The following is a 24,112-nucleotide window of genomic DNA, read 5'->3' as shown; positions in this document are numbered from 1 at the left end:
GAATCTAGTCTTCGGGAATCTAGCCTTCAGGAGTCTAGTCTTCGGGAATCTAGCCTTCGGGAATATAGCCTTCAGGAGTCTAGTCTTTGGGAATCTAGCCTTCGGGAATCTAGCCTTCAGGAATCTAGCCTTCGGGAATCTAGCCTTCGGGAATCTAGTCTTTGGGAATCTAGCCTTCAGGAATCTAGTCTTCAGGAATCTAGCCTTTGGGAATCTAGTCTCGCTCGTTAGCTTGATGCTGACTCTGATGTCAGAGCTGAGCTGATTGGTCCCGTCTCCGCCTGCCAGGTGAGGCGTGGTGGAACCCGGAGAAGATGGACACCAACACCTGCTGCTACCTGGGGCTGCTCTGCCGCCTGTTCGCCATCATCATCAGCGGCGCCGCCGAGGGGCCGATGGCCGGCGGCTTCAGAGAGATGATGAAGCTGCTCGTCCAGGTGAGCGCCACGCTTTCCCATCACGCCACGCTTTCCCATCACGCCACGTTTTCCCATCACGCCACGCTTTCCCATCAAGCCACGCTTTCCCATCACGCCACGCTTTCCCATCACGCCACGCTTTCCCATCATGCCCTGTCTGCTGTAAACACCAGAGAAGCCTTCAGTGTCACCATGATCGCGTCTCTTCCAGGTTCACCTGCGTGAGACGGCCACGCTCTTCAGGTTCCTGTGCGTTCTGTGGGGATACGCAGATAACCACGGAGACCAGCTGGACGTGAGGGTGGGCGCCGTCCTGCAGACTCAGGCGCTGTACATGGGCCGAGCTCTGCTGAACGGCCAGGCCGCCGCCGCGCTGGACGAGCTGGCAGCGGCGGAATCGCCCGGTGAGGAAGACGTTTGACTGATTTCCTGTTTTTCTGTGGATGAAACGAGAGAAAAACGTGAATCAGAAGCTGGAGGCTTCGTTAAAGCTCACGAGTCTCTGACTTGAAGCTCCGCCCTGACGTTTCTGTGACATTTCGTCTTCTCTTTGTTCGTGCGTCAGTGGTCCCGTCCTTGCTGTGCTGCCTCAGCTCTCCGGTCCGAGAGGTCCGCAGGGCAGCCATCAACGCCCTGCAGAGCCTATCAGGAGCCAGCAGCTCTCCTTACCATCCAATCACAGAGAGGCTCCTGAAGACGTTGGAGGAGATCATGGCCGACCCGTCGTACCTGAGCACCGTGAGTTTTAACTTTCACAGTTTCCAGGGTTACAGGGTTAAAACCTGCGGAATTAAACCTGTGAGTCTCCACCTTCAGGCTCTCTGCGTTCTCCACGAGGAGTCTTCACTCGGCAAAGCCTCGCCGCATCAGAAGAAGCTGCAGGCGGCGCTGCAGCAGCTGCTGCAGAGCGTCCAGACTCCCAGCTGCCCGGCGTACGGCGCCGCCGCCCTGCTGCGGGCGCTGAGCCTCGTCAACGGACAGGTGAGGGGTCTCTGATTAAAAGTCCAGAACCTGAAGCCGTTCAGTCTGATGTGAAACATGTTGACGCTCCGCTTCTCGTCCGTTTGTCCTCAGTCCGTCCTCGCCGCCCTGCTTCCCGTCCTGGACCGGCTCCTGGAGCAGACCGGCCTGGACACCCCCTCCCTGCTGCGGACCGAGACCCAGCTCCTGCAGCTGGTCCTGGGGAAGTACAACGAGGCGTCGGCCCCCCTGCTGGCCCGGGACCAGAACTGTGTGGACCTGTTCCTCAGAGCTCTGAGGCTGCCGGGCGTCCAGATCACCGCTTTGGAGCAGGTGGGTTTCCTGTCGGGTTTCCTGTCGGGTTTCCTGTCGGGTTTCCGGTCGGGTTTCCTGTCGGGTTTCCGGTCGGGTTTCCTGTCGGGTTTCCGGTCGGGTTTCCTGTCGGGTTTCCTGTCGGGTTTCCTGTCGGGTTTCCGGTCGGGTTTCCTGTCGGGTTTCCGGTTGCTCGGCTGCTCTGTTTTCAGATGAAACCTCTGAGCGTGAGAGGACCAGGTTTTCACGTGTCCCGTCTCTGCAGATCACAAAGTCCTTCTTCTCGGCCCTCGGAGACGAGAAGGTGCAGCAGAAGCTGCTGTCGGTGATGTTCGACCTGCTGGTGGAGAGCAGGAGTCCGCCGGTGGCCAACGCCATCAGCGGCGTCTTCAAAGCGGTGAGCGATGCTCCGATGGCGCCCGAGAACGGTTACTCATGGGAACGAGTAGAAAAACGTTTCTTTGGTTTAATGAGCAAAACGACGTTAAAAAGATAAAAAATACTAATTTAATGAGAAATAATAACCCAAAGACAGTTCTCATCAGTAACGGCTAACCTTGTTTCTGACAGATCGCCGTCGACGGTCAGCTGGTGGCCAATGAGCTCGCTCCTCCAGAGAAACCCAAAGTCGGCGTGACGGTGCAACAAACCCGCAGGAACAAGCTGACTCAGAGGTATTCCTCAGGACAGATGTGCAGCTTCTCAGGCACAGAGAGGGGGAGGAGCCACGGCTCCCAGCGGATCGGAGCAGCTGTGTGATGTGATGTGGTTCTGTTCTCAGGAAGCTGCAGGAGAGCGGCGGCGGTCCAGAGCCGGGTGCCATATCGTGGCAGAGAGTCACGCTGATCCTGGAGCTGCTGCAGCACAAGAAGAAGCTGAAGAGGGCCCAGATGTTGGTGCCGGTCCTGTTCTCCCTGCTGGCCAGGTGAGCCCGGCGCCTCCTGCAGGCTATATTCCTGAAGACTAGATTCCTGAAGACTAGATTCCTGAAGGCTATATTCCTGAAGGCTAGATTCCTGAAGGCTAGATTCCCGAAGGCTAGATTCCTGAAGGCTAGATTCCTGAAGGCTAGATTCCTGAAGGCTATATTCCTGAAGGCTAGATTCCTGAAGGCTATATTCCCGAAGGCTAGATTCCTGAAGGCTATATTCCTGAAGGCTATATTCCTGAAGGCTAGATTCCTGAAGGCTAGATTCCTGAAGACTAGATTCCTGAAGGCTAGATTCCCGAAGGCTAGATTCCCGAAGGCTATATTCCCGAAGGCTATATTCCTGAAGGCTAGATTCCTGAAGGCTATATTCCTGAAGGCTAGATTCCTGAAGGCTAGATTCCCGAAGGCTAGATTCCCGAAGGCTATATTCCCGAAGGCTATATTCCTGAAGGCTATATTCCTGAAGACTAGATCCCTTAAGGCTAGATTCCCGAAGGCTAGATTCCTGAAGGCTATATTCCCGAAGGCTAGATTCCCGAAGGCTAGATTCCCGAAGGCTAGATTCCTGAAGGCTAGATTCCTGAAGGCTAGATTCCTGAAGGCTAGATTCCCGAAGACTAGATTCCCGAAGGCTATATTCCCGAAGGCTAGATTCCAGAAGACTAGATTTCTGAAGACTAGATTCCCGAAGGCTAGATTCCCGAAGGCTATATTCCCGAAGGCTATATTCCCGAAGGCTATATTCCCGAAGGCTATATTCCTGAAGACTAGATCCCTTAAGGCTAGATTCCCGAAGGCTAGATTCCCGAAGGCTAGATTCCCGAAGGCTAGATTCCTGAAGGCTATATTCCTGAAGGCTATATTCCTGAAGGCTATATTCCCGAAGGCTAGATTCCAGAAGACTAGATTTCTGAAGACTAGATTTCTGAAGACTAGATTCCTGAAGACTAGATTCCTGAAGGCTATATTCCTGAAGGCTAGATTCCTGAAGACTAGATTCCTGAAGACTAGATTCCTGAAGACTAGATTCCTGAAGACTAGATTCCTGAAGGCTATATTCCTGAAGGCTATATTCCTGAAGGCTAGATTCCTGAAGACTAGATTCCCGAAGGCTAGATTCCCGAAGACTAGATTCCTGAAGGCTAGATTCCCGAAGGCTAGATTCCCGAAGGCTAGATTCCCGAAGGCTAGATTCCTGAAGACTAGATTCCTGAAGGCTAGATTCCTGAAGGCTAGATTCCTGAAGGCTAGATTCCTGAAGACTAGATCCCTTAAGGCTAGATTCCCGAAGGCTAGATTCCCGAAGACTAGATTCCCGAAGGCTATATTCCCGAAGGCTAGATTCCCGAAGACTAGATTCCTGAAGGCTAGATTCCTGAAGGCTAGATTCCTGAAGGCTAGATTCCTGAAGACTAGATCCCTTAAGGCTAGATTCCCGAAGGCTAGATTCCCGAAGACTAGATTCCCGAAGGCTATATTCCCGAAGGCTAGATTCCCGAAGACTAGATTCCTGAAGGCTAGATTCCCGAAGGCTAGATTCCCGAAGGCTAGATTCCTGAAGACTATATTCCTGAAGACTATATTCCCGAAGGCTATATTCCCGAAGGCTAGATTCCCGAAGATTAGATTCCTGAAGACTAGATCCCTTAAAGCGATACTCCGGAGTAAATTCAACCTGGGGTCATTTGAACCGTGATATCCAGCCAAGTAGCCCACCCGCAGTTTTTTCGATATTGGCTGAACATCAGCTGAGTTACTGAGTTATCCCGAATAGCTTCGTACAAGGGTTAATGGATCCAGGTCCGTATCTCCAAAATTACCACACTAAAATCACATGCCATGACACCAAACTTCTACAGTAGTACAAATATGGTCTGTACTCACAAAGCGATGCATTTGGAAGTTTGAAAATAGTCCAGGAGTTTATTATTATCAACACAAGCCTGATAGCTTCTCTGCAGCTAAAGCTATGTCGACGTCACTCCAAGGCGCCGGGAGCTTCAAAGTAAGATGAGGGTTGATCTACTACTGTAGACAACAAAGCAAGGCTGCTCAATTTCTCCATTGATAAAATAAATTCACAACTCCACAACACAAAAATTCATAAAAAAACATGTAGAATATAGCATATACTTTGTTGTCTACAGTAGTAGATCAACCCTCATCTTACTTTGAAGCTCCCGGCGTCGACATAGCTTTAGCTGCAGAGAAGCTATCAGGCTTGTGTTGATAATAATAAACTCCTGGACTATTTTCAAACTTCCAAATGCATCGCTTTGTGAGTACAGACCATATTTGTACTACTGTGGAAGTTTGGTGTCATGGCATGTGATTTTAGTGTGGTAATTTTGGAGATACGGACCTGGATCCATTAACCCTTGTACGAAGCTATTCGGGATAACTCAGTAACTCAGCTGATGTTCAGCCAATATCGAAAAAACTGCGGGTGGGCTACTTGGCTGGATATCACCGTTCAAATGACCCCAGGTTGAATTTACTCCGGAGTATCGCTTTAAGGCTAGATTCCCGAAGACTAGATTCCTGAAGGCTAGATTCCTGCAGGCCGACCTCTGACCCCGGCTTCCTTCTCGTCCTCAGGAGTCTGGAGCCGAACGCGGCCGACCACGCCGACATGGAGTACACCAAGCAGCTGCTGCTCAGCTGTCTGCTCAACATCTGCCTCAGGGCGGCGCCCGACGGCGGCGCGGCGGCTGCAGACGTCCTGGACGAAGACAAGTTCAGCGTGGAGCTGGTGGTTCAGTGCATCAGAGCGTCGGACACGCCGCAGACTCACCACCACGCTCTGCTGCTGCTGGGCACGGCCGCCGCCATCTTCCCCGTGAGTCCTCGTCCTCTGATGGATCTATCGGTGAGTTTAGAACCGAAGGTAATGACCGACGTGCTGCTTCTGCTCCTCCAGGAGAAGGTGCTGCTCAACATCATGCCCATCTTCACCTTCATGGGCGCCAACATCATGCGCCTGGACGACGTCTACAGCTTCAGGGTCATCGACAAGACGGTGCAGATGGTCATTCCTGCGCTGATCCAGGTGAGACGGCGACACGCCCACCAGCTCTTTAATCATCATCATCATCATGACCCTGAGCTCCTCCTTTCAGGCCCACCGTCTCTCTGATGACTCCTCCTCCTCCGCCCACGTGGTCGCCGTGGTGACCAGGATAATGCACGTCTTTACCGACGCGCTGCCTCACGTGCCTGAGCACCGGCGCCTGCCTATCCTCAGCCAGCTGGTGGCCACGCTGGGCCCCGCCCACTTCCTGTGGGTGTTGATGCTGCTGCTGTTTAAGCTGCACGCCACGCAGATCGCCACGCAGACCGCCACGCAGACCGCCACGCAGGCCGCCACGCAGAGCGCAGGCGTCACCAGCGAGAGGGTGAGCGCCGTTTCCTCCCCGTCCTCTGAGCTGTTTCAGGCCGTGTGTGAGGTGTTCACGTGTGTGTGAGGTGTTCACGTGTGTGTGAGGTGTTCACGTGTGTTCACGTGTATGTGAGGTGTTCACGTGTGTTTGCGTGTGTTCTGTGTGTGTTCTGCGTGTGTTCACGTGTATGTGAGGTGTTCACGTGTGTTCTGCGTGTGTTCTGCGTGTGTTCACGTGTGTTCTGCGTGTGTTCACGTGTGTTCTGCGTGTGTTCTACGTGTGTTCTGCGTGTGTTCACGTGTGTTCTGCGTGTGTTCACGTGTGTTCACGTGTGTTCTGCGTGTGTTCAAGTGTGTGTGAGGTGTTCACGTGTGTTCTGCGTGTGTGTGAGGTGTTCACGTGTGTTCTGCGTGTGTTCACGTGTGTGTGAGGTGTTCACGTGTGTTCTGCGTGTGTTCACGTGTGTGTGAGGTGTTCACATGTGTTTACGTGTGTTCTGCGTGTGTTCATGTGTGTTCTGCGTGTGTTCTGCGTGTGTTCACGTGTGTTCTGCGTGTGTTCATGTGTGTTCTGCGTGTGTTCTGCGTGTGTTCACGTGTGTTTTGCGTGTGTTCACGTGTGTTTTGCGTGTGTTCTGCGTGTGTTCTGCGTGTGTTCATGTGTGTTCTGCGTGTGTTCTGCGTGTGTTCACGTGTGTTCTGCGTGTGTTCATGTGTGTTCTGCGTGTGTTCTGCGTGTGTTTTGCGTGTGTTCACGTGTGTTTTGCGTGTGTTCTGCGTGTGTTCACGTGTGTTTTGCGTGTGTTCTGCGTGTGTTCTGCATGTGTTCACGTGTGTTCTGCGTGTGTTCACGTGTGTTCTGCGTGTGTTCACGTGTGTTCTGCGTGTGTTCTGCGTGTGTTCACGTGTGTGTTCTGCGTGTGTTCTGCGTGTGTTCTGCGGGTGTGTTCTGCGGGTGTGTTCTGCGGGTGTTCACGTGTGTTCACGTGTGTTCTGCGTGTGTTCACGTGTGTTCTGCGTGTGTTCACGTGTGTTCTGCGTGTGTTCACATGTGTTCACGTGTGTGTTCTGCGTGTGTTGTGCGTGTGTTCTGCGTGTGTTCTGCGTGTGTTCACGTGTGTTGTGCGTGCAGGACGCGGCTCTGGAGCGAGACGTGGACTTCTGGATTTCTCTGAGCTGTCAGTTCGGCGTGGGCGATCAGCTGACCTCCCTGGTGAACATCCTGAACTTCCTGCTACAGCTGCCGGACGACAAAGACGACGGTGAGTCCAACGGGACGTTTGGTGGCCGTCGGCCGGCTTGGTTCCACGTTTCAGACGCCAGAGAAATAACCGGTGGGTTTCTTCCGTCCTCTGCAGCCGCCGCAAAGCGTCCCGCCGGCCGCCGAGCCGCCAAGAAGGACGAGGAGGAGAGGGCGGAGGAGCTGATCTTCAGCGTGGAGGCTCACAGCGCCAAAGAGCTGCGGCACTTCAAGTTCCTCTGCGTCTGCTTCATGGCGCAGCTGCTCGGCTCCACCCGCTTCATCCAGAAGGTGGGGCAGAATATGGGGTTCCACAGGGTTCAATTTTAGGGCCCCTGCTCTTCTCACTGTACCTCCTGCCCCTGGGTTCCATCCTCAGAAAGCATGGTATCTCTTTCCATTGCTATGCTGATGACAGCCAGATCTATGTGCCCCTAAGGAAGAAGGATTCTTTCTCTCTGAAACCACTTCTGTTATGTCTTGAAGACATTAAAGCCTGGATGTCCTTAAACTTTTTAAAATTCAACGAGAATAAGACACAAGTGCTGGTGTTTGGTCCCAGTGGCTCTTGTGAACCCCCTCCTGTTGACTTGGGCCCCTTGGTGCGATACAGGAAGCCAACAGTCACAAACTTGGGTTTTAAGATGGACAGTGATTTTAAAGGGATAGTTCGCCTCTTTTGACATGAAGCTGTATGACATCCCATATCAGCAACATCATTTATGAACATGGGGTTGGGGTTTAAAAAATAAAGTGTTTTGCTTCTCAGAACAATATGCGTTCAACAGAGTAATACATTTGCATCACAAAATCGTTCTCCAGGAAAAAGTCAGACCTCACAATCTCTTGGCCCTATTTTCTCTCCCTTCATATCACTGCCTGCTGCCGCCTGCAGACAGCCGCGCCTGTTACAGTGTTTGCTGCTCGGTCTGCACAGCAGGCAGTGATACGAAGGGAGAGAAAATAGGGCCAAGAGATTGTGAGGTCTGACTTTTTCCTGGAGAACCATTTTGTGATGCAAATGTATTACTCTGTTGAACGCATATTGTTCTGAGAAGCAAAACGCTTTATTTTTTAAGCCCCAGCCAACTAGCCGGACTACCTTCATCAGCACCAAAACGAGGCTGGAACTCTGCTCACAGGACGCAGCAGGGGGTAAGAAGATGTTCATAAATGATGTTGCTGATATGGGATGTTACACAGCTTCATGTCAGAAGAGGCAAACTATCCCTTTAACTTGGACAACAGTGAAGTCCAGCTTTTTGTATCTTAGGCAGCTGGCGAAGGTGAAGCCCTTCCTCGCACACACGCACTTTGAAACAGTAATCCACGCCTTCATCACATCTCGGCTGGATTACTGGAGTCAGCCAGTCCTCCCTCGCACGTCTCCAGTTGGTCCAAAATGCTGCCGCTCGCCTCCTAACTGGAACACGTGAGAGGGAGCGCATCACTCCCATTTTAGCCTCCCTCCACTGGCTGCCTGTGCATTTCAGAGTCCATTTTATTTGTTTTTAAATCTTTAAACGGCCCCGCCTTACCTCTCTGAGCTGCTCCATCCTTCTGCTCCTGCCCGGTGTCTCGGGTCAGCTGATCAGCTGGAGGTACCGAAGGCTAAACGGAGGCTCAGAGGAGACGGAGCCTTTTCCGCTGCTGGTCCTAAACTGTGGAACGACATCCCATTTCACATAAGACAAACCCATCACTGTCCATTTTTAAAACTCATCTTAAAACCCATTTTAAGAGACTCTGTTTCTGTTATTGTTTATTATTGTTTTTATATTGTTCTTATGTTTTATGTCTTATATTTTGTGTTGTTATTCATGCACTTTGTTTTAAAGGGCTTTATAAAATAAAGTTGAGTTGAGAACCGTCAGGTGGACGAGGAGGCGGTGAAGCAGCCGGTCTGCGTGTAAACGATGTTTAAACGAGGTTTAAACGTGTGTTTCAGGTCGCAGACGGCGGTGACGGCGCTGACGCGTCCCTTCAGCAGCTGCAGCAGAGGTGAGTGGCGGCAGAACGGCGGCCGTGCGAGCGTTAGACGTGCATGTGTGAACGTGTTTGTGTGCGTTTCAGGCTGCTGGAGGAAGTCCTGCGCTACATCCACGGCGTGGCTCGCTGCGTGGAGGAGAACGCCGACAAACCCACCGCCAAGTTCTGGAGAGTTCTGCTCAACAAGGCCTATGATGTCCTGGACAAGGTGAGTCTGTTCGGGGTCGGGGCTTCGCTCAGTGGGAGGAGTCACTTTGTAAAGATGGAGGACGGCGCTCAGCTCCTCCGTTTGGTTAAATGTGTGACTGTTGCTCAGGGAACAGGAAAGATCTAAGATCAAAGAAAACATATGTAACCCATATGTAACCTAAAAACAAACATTCATCTATCCATGGGGGAAAAAACGAGTTTAGGAAACTTAGCGCTACATGTTTCCTCAAGTTAGATGTTGAGTTTCTGCTGAAATGTGCGTTTGTTTTGGTTGACACAGAAGACACATAATGTAGCTGCTGTTTCTCACTCTTTGTAAGGTAAACATGCTTTCAGTATGAGGCCTCGTCTGCGTCTTCATTTCCCACCGTTGGTTCCGTCCAGCCGCTGAGATTGAGTATGGTCACGTGACCAGACCGCACGGCTGCGTCTGATTGGTGGAACACAGTCAGGTGGTAGAGCCTTTAGCGGAAATCTCTGGCTGTGTTCGAAACCGCATTCTACATACTGATCGATCAGACAGTATGCAGAGCGTTTACCCACAATGCATTTCGCTCCTGCCCGAGCCGAAATCAGCCGGCCTGAAGCTGATTTCTCTTAAGCTCTAAACTCTGTAAACTTTAGCAACATTTGAAACATTTTCAGGTGAGAAAGTAGTCGTTTAGATCCCCAACGTGTTGAAAACCTGACAAAATTCCGGCTGTTTACAATTTGGTTCCCACAAATTCAGCGCTACTAAAGCTAGCCGCAGTGAGCTAACGCACTTCCTGTTATTTTCACAAAATAAAATACCCGTTGCCTTTTATCATAGGGAAAGCCATTACGATACAATTGGTGCTTTTTTTTTTTGAAAACGGGAAGTGAACCTACCCTCGTTGTAGCTAGCTTGAAACTTGAAACGTTTTGACAGGAAATGGCGATCGGCGACGTCACGTTACGTTGCATCTTGGGTAGTTTGAGTATGAGTAGTAACCTCATGATGCATACCCAACATTTCGGAGAATCTAGTATGCATCCGGGAACTTAAAAAAGTTAAAGTTAGTAGGAGTAGGAGGCGGTTTCTGAACACAGCCTCAGTCAGAATAAAACATTAAAATGAGGCGTACGCGGGGGGATAAAAATAATGAGGCATAGAATACCAAAGAGGTAAGAAGAAAAGTAACCAGCTCATTGTAGCCTAATGTAGCGGAGTAAGAGGACAGTTTCTGCTGCACACATCTACTCAAGTAAAAGTAAAAAGTATAGAGATTTAAAACTACTCCTAGAAGTATAATGTTTAAAAACTTACTCCAGTAACTGTAACTGGTTACTACCCACCTGTGGCAGTGATCCTCTGAGCTGATCTGAGCTGATGGAACTTTCTGCCTCCAGGTGAACGCCTTGCTGCCCACCGACACCTTCATCCCGGTGATGAGGGGCCTGATGGGCAACCAGCTGGCGTCGGTCCGGAGGAAGGCCCTGGAGCTGCTGAACAACAAGCTGCAGCACAGGACGCAGTGGGAGGAGCAGCAGGTGGCGGCGCTGCTGCAGCTGAGCGGCGACCTGCTGAGCATCGTGGGTAAAGGCCACGGAAAGGTTTCGGAGGAGGAGGGGGCGGAGCAGGCCATCAACCGGCAGACGGCGCTCTACAGCCTGAAGCTCCTCTGTCGCAGCTTCGGCTCCGCCCACCAGGAGGCGTTCGTCCCCGTCCTGCTGGCGGCGGTGGAGATCGTCACGGCGACGGAGGAGGAGAAGAACGTGGTGGGCAGCGCTCTGCTCTGCATCGCCGAGGTAGTCAGCACGCTGAAGGCGCTCGCCATCCCTCAGCTACCCAGGTGTGTACGCCACCTGCAGGTCACCTGACCCTGTCCCTGTCCCACCTGTCCCTGTCTCTGTCCCACCTGTCCCTGTCCCTGACCCACCTGTCCCTGTCTCTGTCCCACCTGACCCTGTCCCTGTCCCACCTGACCCTGTCTCTGACCCACCTGACCCTGTCCCTGACCCACCTGTCCCTGTCTCTGTCCCACCTGACCTTGTCTCTGACCCACCTGACCTTGTCTCTGACCCACCTGTCCCTGTCTCTGACCCACCTGTCCCTGTCTCTGACCCACCTGTCCCTGTCTCTGTCCCACCTGTCCCCGTCTCTGACCCACCTGTCTCTGACCCACCTGTCCCTGTCTCTGTCCCACCTGTCCCTGTCTCTGACCCACCTGTCCCTGTCTCTGACCCACCTGTCCCTGTCTCTGTCCCACCTGTCCCTGTCTCTGACCCACCTGTCCCTGTCTCTGTCCCACCTGACCCTGTCTCTGTCCCACCTGTCCCTGTCTCTGTCCCACCTGTACCTGTCTCTGTCCCACCTGTCCCTGTCTCTGTCCCACCTGACCCTGTCTCTGTCCCACCTGTCCCTGTCTCTGTCCCACCTGTACCTGTCCCTGACCCACCTGTCCCTGTCTCTGTCCCACCTGACCTTGTCTCTGACCCACCTGTCCCTGTCTCTGTCCCACCTGTCCCTGTCTCTGACCCACCTGACCCTGTCCCTGACCCACCTGTCCCTGTCTCTGTCCCACCTGACCCTGCCTCTGTCCCACCTGTCCCTGTCTCTGACCCACCTGTCCCTGTCTCTGACCCACCTGTCCCTGTCCCACCTGTCCCTGTCTCTGTCCCACCTGACCCTGTCTCTGTCCCACCTGTCCCTGTCTCTGACCCACCTGTCCCTGTCTCTGTCCCACCTGTCCCTGTCTCTGTCCCACCTGTACCTGTCCCTGACCCACCTGTCCCTGTCTCTGTCCCACCTGACCTTGTCTCTGACCCACCTGTCCCTGTCTCTGTCCCACCTGTCCCTGTCTCTGACCCACCTGACCCTGTCCCTGACCCACCTGTCCCTGTCTCTGTCCCACCTGACCCTGTCTCTGACCCACCTGTCCCTGTCCCACCTGTCCCTGTCTCTGTCCCACCTGACCTTGTCTCTGTCCCACCTGTCCCTGTCTCTGTCCCACCTGTCCCTGTCTCTGTCCCACCTGTCCCTGTCTCTGTCCCACCTGACCCTGTCCCACCTGTCCCTGTCTCTGTCCCACCTGACCTTGTCTCTGTCCCACCTGTCCCTGTCTCTGTCCCACCTGTACCTGTCTCTGTCCCACCTGACCCTGTCTCTGACCCACCTGTCCCTGTCCCACCTGTCCCTGTCTCTGTCCCACCTGACCTTGTCTCTGTCCCACCTGTCCCTGTCTCTGTCCCACCTGTCCCTGTCTCTGTCCCACCTGACCTTGTCTCTGTCCCACCTGTCCCTGTCTCTGTCCCACCTGTCCCTGTCTCTGTCCCACCTGTACCTGTCCCTGACCCACCTGTCCCTGTCTCTGTCCCACCTGTCCCTGTCTCTGACCCTGTCTCTGACCCACCTGTCCCTGTCTCTGTCCCACCTGACCCTGTCTCTGACCCTGTCTCTGACCCACCTGTCCCTGTCTCTGACCCACCTGTCCCTGTCTCTGACCCACCTGTCCCTGTCTCTGTCCCACCTGACCCTGTCTCTGTCCCACCTGTACCTGTCCCTGACCCACCTGTCCCTGTCTCTGTCCCACCTGACCCTGTCTCTGACCCACCTGTCCCTGTCTCTGTCCCACCTGTACCTGTCTCTGACCCACCTGTCCCTGTCTCTGTCCCACCTGTACCTGTCCCTGTCCCACCTGTCCCTGTCTCTGACCCACCTGTCCCTGTCTCTGACCCTGTCTCTGACCCACCTGACCCTGTCTCTGACCCACCTGACCCTGTCTCTGTCCCACCTGTCCCTGTCTCTGACCCACCTGTCCCTGTCTCTGACCCTGTCTCTGACCCACCTGACCCTGTCTCTGACCCACCTGTCCCTGTCTCTGACCCACCTGTACCTGTCTCTGTCCCACCTGTCCCTGTCTCTGTCCCACCTGACCTTGTCTCTGTCCCACCTGTCCCTGTCTCTGTCCCACCTGTCCCTGTCTCTGTCCCACCTGTACCTGTCCCTGTCCCACCTGTCCCTGTCTCTGTCCCACCTGACCTTGTCTCTGTCCCACCTGTACCTGTCCCTGACCCACCTGTCCCTGTCTCTGTCCCACCTGTCCCTGTCTCTGACCCTGTCTCTGACCCACCTGTCCCTGTCTCTGTCCCACCTGACCCTGTCTCTGACCCTGTCTCTGTCCCACCTGTCCCTGTCTCTGACCCACCTGTCCCTGTCTCTGACCCACCTGTCCCTGTCTCTGACCCACCTGACCCTGTCTCTGTCCCACCTGTACCTGTCCCTGACCCACCTGTCCCTGTCTCTGTCCCACCTGACCCTGTCTCTGACCCACCTGTCCCTGTCTCTGTCCCACCTGTACCTGTCTCTGACCCACCTGTCCCTGTCTCTGTCCCACCTGTACCTGTCCCTGTCCCACCTGTCCCTGTCTCTGACCCACCTGTCCCTGTCTCTGACCCTGTCTCTGACCCACCTGACCCTGTCTCTGACCCACCTGTCCCTGTCTCTGACCCACCTGTCCCTGTCTCTGACCCACCTGTACCTGTCCCTGTCCCACCTGTCCCTGTCTCTGACCCACCTGACCCTGTCTCTGACCCACCTGACCCTGTCTCTGACCCACCTGTCCCTGTCTCTGACCCACCTGTCCCTGTCTCTGACCCACCTGTACCTGTCCCTGTCCCACCTGTCCCTGTCTCTGACCCACCTGTCCCTGTCTCTGACCCACCTGTACCTGTCCCTGTCCCACCTGTCCCTGTCTCTGACCCACCTGACCCTGTCTCTGACCCACCTGTCCCTGTCTCTGACCCACCTGTACCTGTCCCTGTCCCACCTGTCCCTGTCTCTGACCCACCTGACCCTGTCTCTGACCCACCTGACCCTGTCTCTGACCCACCTGTCCCTGTCTCTGTCCCACCTGTCTCTGACCCACCTGTCCCTGTCTCTGACCCACCTGTCCCTGTCTCTGTCCCACCTGTCCCTGTCTCTGTCCCACCTGTCTCTGACCCACCTGTCCCTGTCTCTGTCCCACCTGTCCCTGTCTCTGACCCACCTGTCCCTGTCTCTGACCCACCTGTCCCTGTCTCTGTCCCACCTGTCTCTGACCCACCTGTCCCTGTCTCTGACCCACCTGTCCCTGTCTCTGACCCACCTGTCCCTGTCTCTGACCCACCTGACCCTGTCTCTGACCCACCTGTCCCTGTCTCTGACCCACCTGTCCCTGTCTCTGACCCACCTGTCCCTGTCTCTGTCCCACCTGTCCCTGTCTCTGACCCACCTGACCCTGTCTCTGACCCACCTGACCCTGTCTCTGACCCACCTGTCCCTGTCTCTGTCCCCCAGGTTGATGCCAGCCGTCCTGCAGGCGCTCACAGACAGGAAGGAGCTGAACAATGAGATCTACCTGCTGAGCGCCGTCACGGCCCTGCAGCGCGTCACAGAGACGCTGCCTCACTTCATCAGCCCGTACCTGCAGGACGCCACCTCACAGGTAGCTCGGCCGTCTGCAGCTCGGTGTGTTGCAGCCAATCGGCAGCCTCGCCTCACTCTTCCTGTCCCTGCAGGTGTGTCGGGTCACTCGGCACGTAGAGACCTGCTCTTCGGCCTCCTCTTCCTCCGCCGCCCAGCTCGGCCTTCGTCTCGCCTCCCTGAGGAGCACCCTGGCCACCAAGCTGCCCCCCAGGGTCCTGCTGCCCACCCTCACCAGGTGCTACAGCAGCATGGTGGTGGAAAAGAAGGTGGGTGGAGTCATTAAAGCTGCTGAGCTCAGGGAACCCTTTAACAGGTAACCGTTTAACAGGTAACTGTTTAACAGGTAACCGTCAGGGCGGCGCATCCTGGAGGAATCGGTTTCTTCTTCATTGAGTCTCAGTTGACCGGGAGCGTTGTTTAAAAACATGTTTACATTAAGGACTCCGTTACCCATAATGCAGTTCAACAGCTTCCTTCAGCGATCTTATGTATGAATCCAGTAACCAGGATTCAGTTTCTACCTCTTCAAAGAATTCAATTACAGACAAAAATACTTTGTAGAGCATTTAAAGCTGCAGTCTGCAAGATTTGTTGTTGTCATACGTAAAGTCCTAATTTTTGGCATTTTAAGAGTTTACATGATCTATCAGAACGCTTGAAGTTGAAAACGGTGACCTCCGTAGTCGCAAAATGCAAGAAATGCTTATTTTTTAACCGAAAAATAAAAAGTTATTCAACTTCCTGTCCCGCCCCTTCAAAACACATGAGAACTCGTGCACGCCAGATGCGCCTACACGACTCCTCATTCATCAACTCACCTGTCATTTGCGATCATGGAAGACACAGTAAGTAGACCAGCCCGTAATGAATTTCAATAGTCCAGATAAATAAGCGTGGGGACGAGCCTACCTTGTATCGCGCGTGCACAATCGGTGATTGACAGGCAGCAGAGCCCAGCTCGTAAACCTGATTGGTTACCTTTTACCGGTCCGGTCTGCAATTTTGTAAACAAACCTGCTGGCTTTGGAGGGACCTAGCGGGATATATAGGGGACCTAGAGAACTCTTTTTTTTTTTTGTATTGGGGTATTTAATGTACTACTTTCAGAATCCCCGGACAGTTCCAGGCATTATGCTTGAAAAAGAGTTGCAGACTGCAGCTTTAAAGCTTCCATATTCAGTAAAACTCCTTCTTCCTGTTCCTGGGAGCATATATCAGGGTGTCTGAGGTGTAAAACTCCTTCTTCCTGTTCTTGGGAGCATATATCAGGGCGTCTGAGGTGTAAAACTCCTTCTTCCTGTTCCTGGGAGCATATATCAGGGCGTCTGAGGTGTAAAACTCCTTCTTCCTGTTCCTGGGAGCATATATCAGGGCGTCTGAAGTGTAAAACTCCTTCTTCCTGTTCCTGGGAGCATATATCAGGGCGTCTGAAGTGTAAAACTCCTTCTTCCTGTTCCTAGGAGCATATATCAGGGCGTCTGAGGTGTAAAACTCCTTCTTCCTGTTCCTAGGAGCATATATCAGGGCGTCTGAGGTGTAAAACTCCTTCTTCCTGTTCCTAGGAGCATATATCAGGGCGTCTGAGGTGTAAAACTCCTTCTTCCTGTTCCTGGGAGCATATATCAGGGCGTCTGAAGTGTAAAACTCCTTCTTCCTGTTCCTAGGAGCATATATCAGGGCGTCTGAGGTGTAAAACTCCTTCTTCCTGTTCCTAGGAGCATATATCAGGGCGTCTGAAGTGTAAAACTCCTTCTTCCTGTTCCTGGGAGCATATATCAGGGCGTCTGAGGTGTAAAACTCCTTCTTCCTGTTCCTGGGAGCATATATCAGGGCGTCTGAAGTGTAAAACTCCTTCTTCCTGTTCCTAGGAGCATATATCAGGGCGTCTGAAGTGTAAAACTCCTTCTTCCTGTTCCTGGGAGCATATATCAGGGCGTCTGAAGTCTGGTATTTATTTAGTTCCCCTTTGTCTGAAAGTTCCTCATCTAACGAGCCGTTCTGATTTTCATTTCTAAAGTACGTCACTCCTTAAGTTGACTCCGCCTCCTCTGGTAAGCCCCGCCCACTCACAGCCTACCAACAGGTATTTGGACCAAAGCCCGTCTCATGCATCTCAACAGGACCTCAGAAAATTGTGTTTTTAGTGTTTCCAGCCTTAAAACATGAAATAAACCCAGAAACAATCTGAATTGTTCTGTTTAACCTTTAACCTTTTTGTAACTCGGTTCTGATCCGCAGTTTGCTCAGATTCTGCTTGTTCCCTTGCAGGACCAGCTGGGGGCGCTGATGAGCATCCTGAAGGAGCACATCAGCCACATGGACCGAGACCAGCTCAGCTTCCACCAATCAGAGCTCACCTCCTTCTTCCTCTCTGCTCTGGACTTCCGGGCCAAACACTGCCAGGTGTGTTGTTGTTTACAGACAAACAAACAAACAACAGTTATTTATGGTTGTTTTTGCCTCTCTGACTGGGTCCGGTTGGTCCCGGTCCAGTCGTTCCGGTTGGTCCCGATCCAGTTGGTTTGTCCCGGTCCGGTTTGGTCCCGTTGGTCCAGTTGGTCTGGTTGGTCCCGATCCGGTTTTGGTCCCGGTCCAGTTGGTCCCGGTCTGGTTTGTGTCCCGGTCCCGTTGGTCCCGGTCCGGTTGGTTGGTCCTGTTGGTCCAGTTGGTCCGGTTGGTCCCGATCCAATTGGTCCCGGTCCAATTGGTCCGGTTGGTCCCGATCCGGTTTGGTCCCGGTCCAGTTGGTTGGTCCCGGTCCGGTTGGTTTGTCCCGGTCCGGTTTGGTCCCGTTGGTCCAGTTGGTCTGGTTGGTCCCGATCCGGTTTTGGTCCCGGTCCAGTTGGTCCCGGTCCAGTTGGTCCCGGTCTGGTTTGTTTCCCGGTCCCGTTGGTCCCGGTCCGGTTGGTTGGTCCTGTTGGTCCAGTTGGTTCCGGTCCAATTGGTCCGGTTGGTCCCGATCCGGTTTGGTCCTGGTCCAGTTGGTTCCGGTCCAATTGGTCCAGTTTTGGTCCCGTTGGTCCAATTGGTCCGGTTGGTCCCGGCCCGGTTTGGTCCCGGCCCGGTTTGGTCCGGTTGGTTCCGGTCCAGTTGGTCCGGTTTTGGTCCGGTTGGTCCGGTTGGTCCCGTTGGTCCCGGCCCGGTTTGGTCTGGTTGGTTCCGTTGGGCTGCCGCTGACTCTCTCTATCTCTTTCTCTCTCTCTCGTCTCAGGGCGACCTGCAGAGGACGTCGCAGGTGGAGGGCGCCGTGATCGACTGTCTGATCGCCATGGTGATGCAGCTGTCCGAGGTCACCTTCAGGCCGCTCTTCTTCAAGGTGACATCACTGCAGTGACATCACTGCCCCCGGCGTGCGTTCCCTCCCTCGGACGGTACCTGAACCTCTTTGTTTGTGTGCGGCAGCTCTTGGACTGGAGTAAGTCCGGCGGCGACGGCGAGCGGCTGCTGACCTTCTACCGGCTGTGCGACCGCGTGGCCGAGCGGCTCAAAGGGCTCTTCGTGCTGTTCACCGCCAACCTGGTGAAGCCGGTGGCCGACCTGCTGAGACGGACCGGCACAGGTCTGTCTTCTTCTTCATCGTCCTCATCGTCGGGGATGATGTCATGTGACTAAATCAACTCTTCTTCACTTAATGAAACCTTTTCTTCTTCTTAAATTCAACATGTTTTACTTTCATTATTTATCAGATTTCACACGTTATCGGTTTAACTTGATAAAATTTTGTTTATATCTGAAATGTTTTTGTGAATTTGACTTTTTAAAAGAATTTAAAGATATTTTCTGAGTTTATTTAAAGGGAATTATGAAGATTTTTTTATATAGATTTAATATTAAACACATTTATTTATTATATTTGACTTGATTCTGAGAGTAAATGGAGTTTGACATTAACCGCGTGATGTCATCACCACCACAGACGAGCCGCTCTTTGCCTCGGGCCGGGCCGTGGAGAAGAACTGCCTGCTGCTCCAGTACGTCCTGGACTGCCTCAGCAAGATCTTCCTCTACGACACGCAGCGCTTCCTGAGCCGGGAGCGGGCCGACGCCCTGCTGCGCCCGCTGGTGGACCAGGTGGGCAGAGCGCCGTCAGAGCGCCGCCGGGCAGAGTTCTGCTGCTGGCTCTGACCCAACACTTATTAAATTATTTTTAATGGGTTTTTAAATTTTTTTACATTTTTATTATTATTATTTTATTTTATTTTTATTTTATTTCTTTTTAATGTAAATTAATAAATTTATTATTATTTTTAATGGGTTTTTTAATTTTTTTATTATTTTTTTTGTGGGTTTTTTTTATGTAAATTAATTAATTAATGATTATTTTTAATGTTTTTTTTATTATTTTTTTTTTTTTTTTAAATAACCACAGTTATTTAAATAAGCAGAGCGCCGCCCGCAGGGTTCTGCTGCTGGCTCTGACCCAACACTGACCCTGTATTGTTTCTGAAGGTGGAGAACCGTCTGGGCGGGGAGCAGCTCTACCAGCAGAGGGTGACCCAGCACCTGGTGCCCTGTGTGGGTCAGTTCTCGGTGGCGCTGGCCGACGACTCTCAGTGGAAGACCCTGAACTACCAGATCCTGCTGAAGACCAGACACAGCGAGGCCAAGGTGAGCTCACCTGTTTAACCCCGTCTGTCACACTGGTCCCTCCAGGCTCCGGTACCAGGGATGGACCAGCTGTTCCAGCTGTTCCAGCTGTTTTTAGGGAGGGAAGGATCATGTTGACTCTCTGTGAGGTAAAATGTTTGGACTGATCTCAAAGATCTGGACGACCTTTCCTCACGCAGTGCTGGTTCAGACTGGATCAGACTGGATCAGACTGGTTCAGGCTGGTTGAGACTGATTCGGACTGGTTCAGGCTGGATCAGGCTGATTCGGACTGGTTCAGACTGTATCGGACTGGTTCAGACCAGTTCAGAATGGTTCAGACTGATTCGGACCGGTTCAGACTGGATCAGACTGTGGTTCAGACCGGTTCAGACTGGATCAGACTGGATCAGACTGGTTCAGGCCGGTTGAGACTGATTCGGACTGGTTCAGGCTGGTTGAGACTGATTCGGACTGGTTCAGGCTGGATCAGGCGGATTCGGACTGGTTCAGACTGTATCGGACTGGTTCAGACCAGTTCAGAATGGTTCAGGCCGGTTCAGACTGATTCGGACTGGTTGAGACTGGCGCAGACTGTGGTTCAGACTGGATCGGACCGGCTCAGGCTGGTTCAGGCTGGTTCAGGCTGGTTCAGGCTGTGGTTCAGGCTGTGGTTCAGACTGGTTCAGACTGGTTCAGACTGGTTTGGTTCTCAGATCCAGTCTGACGGAGCCTTCACATGTTCTGTGTTCTGAATATGAAACTCGGTGTTTCCTCCACTGAGTCTCTGGGAGTCTCAGTCTCAGTCCTCTCCATCAGCGAGGCTCTCAGGTGTTCCAGCTACAGGAAAAGGTTCATCAGACTGTAACCATCAACAGGCTGAGAGCTCAGAACTCACTGACATCCAGGAAAGATTCAGAGTCCAGAGCAGCTGAACCTTTGATTTCATGTGTTCATTATTAAAGGCTCCAATCAACTGATCAGTGAATAAAGGAACTACTTCTGTTTGCTCTGCTCCTCCTCTTCCTCATCCTCTTCTTCCTCCTCCCCCCCAGGTGCGCTTCTCCGCCCTGCTGCTGCTGACGGAGCTGGCCTCCAAACTGAAGGAGAACTACATGGTTCTGCTGCCGGAGACCATCCCCTTCCTGGCTGAACTCATGGAGGGTGAGAGCACACACAGTCGGCCGTTGTTGCTGCACCAGGTGCATGATGGGAAATAATCTCAGAACTCGGGGATGTGGTCTTTAAATGCGAGGACGTTTCAGGGGTTAAAACCTGTTTAAGATGTTTTAAAGCTGAATTACTGCGGTCCATAGAATGAGCTCCTGCTGCCTTTTCTTTGACCTCGATGGAAAACATCATCTGAGGAAAGAAAGAAGGCCCGAGACTCAGCTGGGATGTGGCTCTGAAACTCCAGGGCTGTGTTCGAAACCGCATACTGCATACTACATACTACATACTGCATACTACATACTACATACTACATACTGCATACTACATACTGCATACTACATACTGCATACTACATACTGCATACTGCATACTACATACTGCATACTACATACTACATACTACATACTGCATACTGCATACTACATACTACATACTACATACTGCATACTACATACTGCATACTATATACTACATACTATATACTACATACTACATACTGCATATTACATACTGCATACTGCATACTGCATACTATATACTACATACTATATACTACATACTACATACTGCATACTGCATACTGCATACTATATACTACATACTATATACTACATACTACATACTGCATATTACATACTGCATACTGCATACTGCATACTACATACTATATACTACATACCGCATACTACTTACTGCATACTGCATACTACATACTATATACTACATACCGCATACTACTTACTGCATACTGCATACTATATACTACATACTATATACTACATATTACATACTGCATACTGCATACTGCATACTATATACTACATACTACATACTGCATATTACATACTGCATACTGCATACTATATACTACATACTGCATACTATATACTGCATACTACATACTGCATACTACATACTACATACTACATACCGCATGCTACTTACTGCATACTACATACTACTTACTGCATACTACATACTGCATACTACTTACTGCATACTACATACTGCATACTACTTACTGCATACTACATACTGCATACTACATACTACATACTGCATACTGCATACTGCATACTATATACTGCATACTATATACTACATACTGCATACTACATACTACATACTGCATACTGCATACTGTATACTATATACTACATACTACATACTGCATACTACATACTACATACTGAATACTGCATACTATATACTGCATACTATATACTACATACTACATACTGCATATTACATACTGCATACTGCATACTACATACTATATACTACATACCGCATACTACTTACTGCATACTGCATACTATATACTACATACTATATACTACATATTACATACTGCATACTGCATACTGCATACTATATACTACATACTACATACTGCATATTACATACTGCATACTGCATACTATATACTACATACTGCATACTACATACTACATACCGCATGCTACTTACTGCATACTACATACTACTTACTGCATACTACATACTGCATACTACATACCGCATGCTACTTACTGCATACTACATACTACTTACTGCATACTACATACTGCAAACTACATACTGCATACTACATACTGCATACTACTTACTGCATACTACATACTACATACTGCATACTGCATACTGCATACTATATACTGCATACTATATACTACATACTGCATACTGCATACTACATACTACATACTACATACTGCATACTGCATACTGTATACTATATACTACATACTACATACTGCATACTACATACTACATACTGCATACTGCATACTATATACTGCATACTATATACTACATACTACATACTACATACCGCATGCTACTTACTGCATACTACATACTGCATACTACATACTACATACTGCATACTGCATACTGCATACTATATACTGCATACTACATACTGCATACTACATACTGCATACTGCATACTGCATACTATATACTGCATACTATATACTACATACTGCATACTACATACTGCATACTGCATACTACATACTACATACTGCATACTGCATACTATATACTACATACTGCATACTACATACTGCATACTGCATACTACATACTGCATACTGCATACTGCATACTGTATACTATATACTACATACTACATACTACATACTATATACTGCATACTATATACTACATACTGCATACTACATACTGCATACTGCATACTACATACTACATACTACATACTGCATACTGCATACTGTATACTATATACTACATACTACATACTACATACTACACACTACATACTGCATACTATATACTACATACTGCATATTACATACTGCATACTGCATACTATATACTACATACTACATACTACATACTACATACCGCATACTACTTACTGCATACTACTTACTGCATACTACATACTGCATACTACTTACTACTTACTGCATACTACATACTACATACTGCATACTACTTACTACTTACTACTTACTGCATACTACATACTGCATACTACATACTACATACTGCACACTACATACTGCATACTACATACTGCATACTACTTAGCAGAGCGTTTACCCACAATGCATTTCGCTCCTGCCCGAGCCGAAATCAGCCGGCCTGAAGCTGATTTCCCTTAAGCTCTAAACTCTGTAAACTTTAGCAACATTTGAAACATTTTCAGGTGAGAAAGTAGTCGTTTAGATCCCCAACGTGTTGAAAACCTGACAAAATACCGGCTATTTACAATTTTGTTCCCACGAATTCGGCGCTACTAAAGCTAGCCGCAGTGAGCTAACGCACTTCCGGTTATTTTCACAAAATAAAATACCCGTTGCCTTTTATCATAGGGAAAGCCATTACCATACAATTGGTGCTTTTGTTTTGAAAACAGGAAGTGAACCTACCCTCGTTGTAGCTAGCTTGAAACTGCTGTTTTGACAGGAAATGACGATCGGCGACGTCACGTTACGTTGCATCTTGGGTAGTTTGAGTATGAGTAGTAACCTCATGATGCATACCCAACATTTCAGAGAATCTAGTATGCATCCGGGAACTTCTCGCTTACTCAAACTCGCATACTAACTCAAAAAGTTAGTAGGAGTAGAAGGAGAAGTATGCGGTTTGGAACACAGCCCAGATGTTCAGGAAACATTCTGCAGATGCTTCATCTGAAGGTTCTGGTCACCCTGCTGGAAGGTTCTGGTCACCCTGCTGGACCGGGCCTCCTGTGTGTGACCTTGTTGGTGCTGATGGAGGGTGGGTTTGTTTTGCAGATGAGTGTGAGGAGGTGGAGCAGCAGGTCCAGAAGGTCGTTCAGGAGATGGAGAACATCCTGGGAGAGCCGCTGCAGAGCTACTTCTGAGGATGAACCACAGCCAGAAACTGCAAATATTAATAATATTATATTAATATTAACACGCCATATTAACACATGTAAACATCTGTTGATGGAACACTTGTGTTTTGTCATAAATAAACGTTGGTT

At 50.6% G+C, this 24,112-nt stretch overlaps 1 protein-coding gene across 1 annotated transcript in view; it reads left to right on the top strand.

Annotated features, from left to right (window-relative positions):
• heatr1 (HEAT repeat containing 1) overlaps positions 1–24,112 on the top strand; it is a 37,526-nt gene extending 13,414 nt beyond the window's left edge. The window contains exons 20-44 of the mRNA XM_075457664.1: positions 289–437; positions 631–823; positions 985–1,157; positions 1,236–1,400; positions 1,494–1,712; positions 1,957–2,088; positions 2,262–2,365; positions 2,473–2,616; positions 5,221–5,461; positions 5,543–5,671; positions 5,742–6,017; positions 7,134–7,263; positions 7,360–7,532; positions 9,190–9,242; positions 9,315–9,438; positions 10,812–11,254; positions 14,740–14,887; positions 14,961–15,134; positions 17,137–17,271; positions 18,080–18,184; positions 18,271–18,427; positions 18,785–18,939; positions 19,318–19,476; positions 20,511–20,619; positions 23,901–24,112. Of these exons, the coding sequence (XP_075313779.1) occupies positions 289–437; positions 631–823; positions 985–1,157; positions 1,236–1,400; positions 1,494–1,712; positions 1,957–2,088; positions 2,262–2,365; positions 2,473–2,616; positions 5,221–5,461; positions 5,543–5,671; positions 5,742–6,017; positions 7,134–7,263; positions 7,360–7,532; positions 9,190–9,242; positions 9,315–9,438; positions 10,812–11,254; positions 14,740–14,887; positions 14,961–15,134; positions 17,137–17,271; positions 18,080–18,184; positions 18,271–18,427; positions 18,785–18,939; positions 19,318–19,476; positions 20,511–20,619; positions 23,901–23,989 (4,079 nt within the window). The 3' untranslated portion in view covers positions 23,990–24,112. The remainder of the gene's footprint in view (positions 1–288; positions 438–630; positions 824–984; positions 1,158–1,235; positions 1,401–1,493; positions 1,713–1,956; positions 2,089–2,261; positions 2,366–2,472; positions 2,617–5,220; positions 5,462–5,542; positions 5,672–5,741; positions 6,018–7,133; positions 7,264–7,359; positions 7,533–9,189; positions 9,243–9,314; positions 9,439–10,811; positions 11,255–14,739; positions 14,888–14,960; positions 15,135–17,136; positions 17,272–18,079; positions 18,185–18,270; positions 18,428–18,784; positions 18,940–19,317; positions 19,477–20,510; positions 20,620–23,900) is intronic.

This window comes from Odontesthes bonariensis, chromosome 23, assembly GCF_027942865.1.
Source record: "Odontesthes bonariensis isolate fOdoBon6 chromosome 23, fOdoBon6.hap1, whole genome shotgun sequence".
NCBI classification, from domain to species: Eukaryota; Metazoa; Chordata; class Actinopteri; order Atheriniformes; family Atherinopsidae; genus Odontesthes; species Odontesthes bonariensis.
This window is presented reverse-complemented; position numbering and strand designations above follow the sequence as displayed.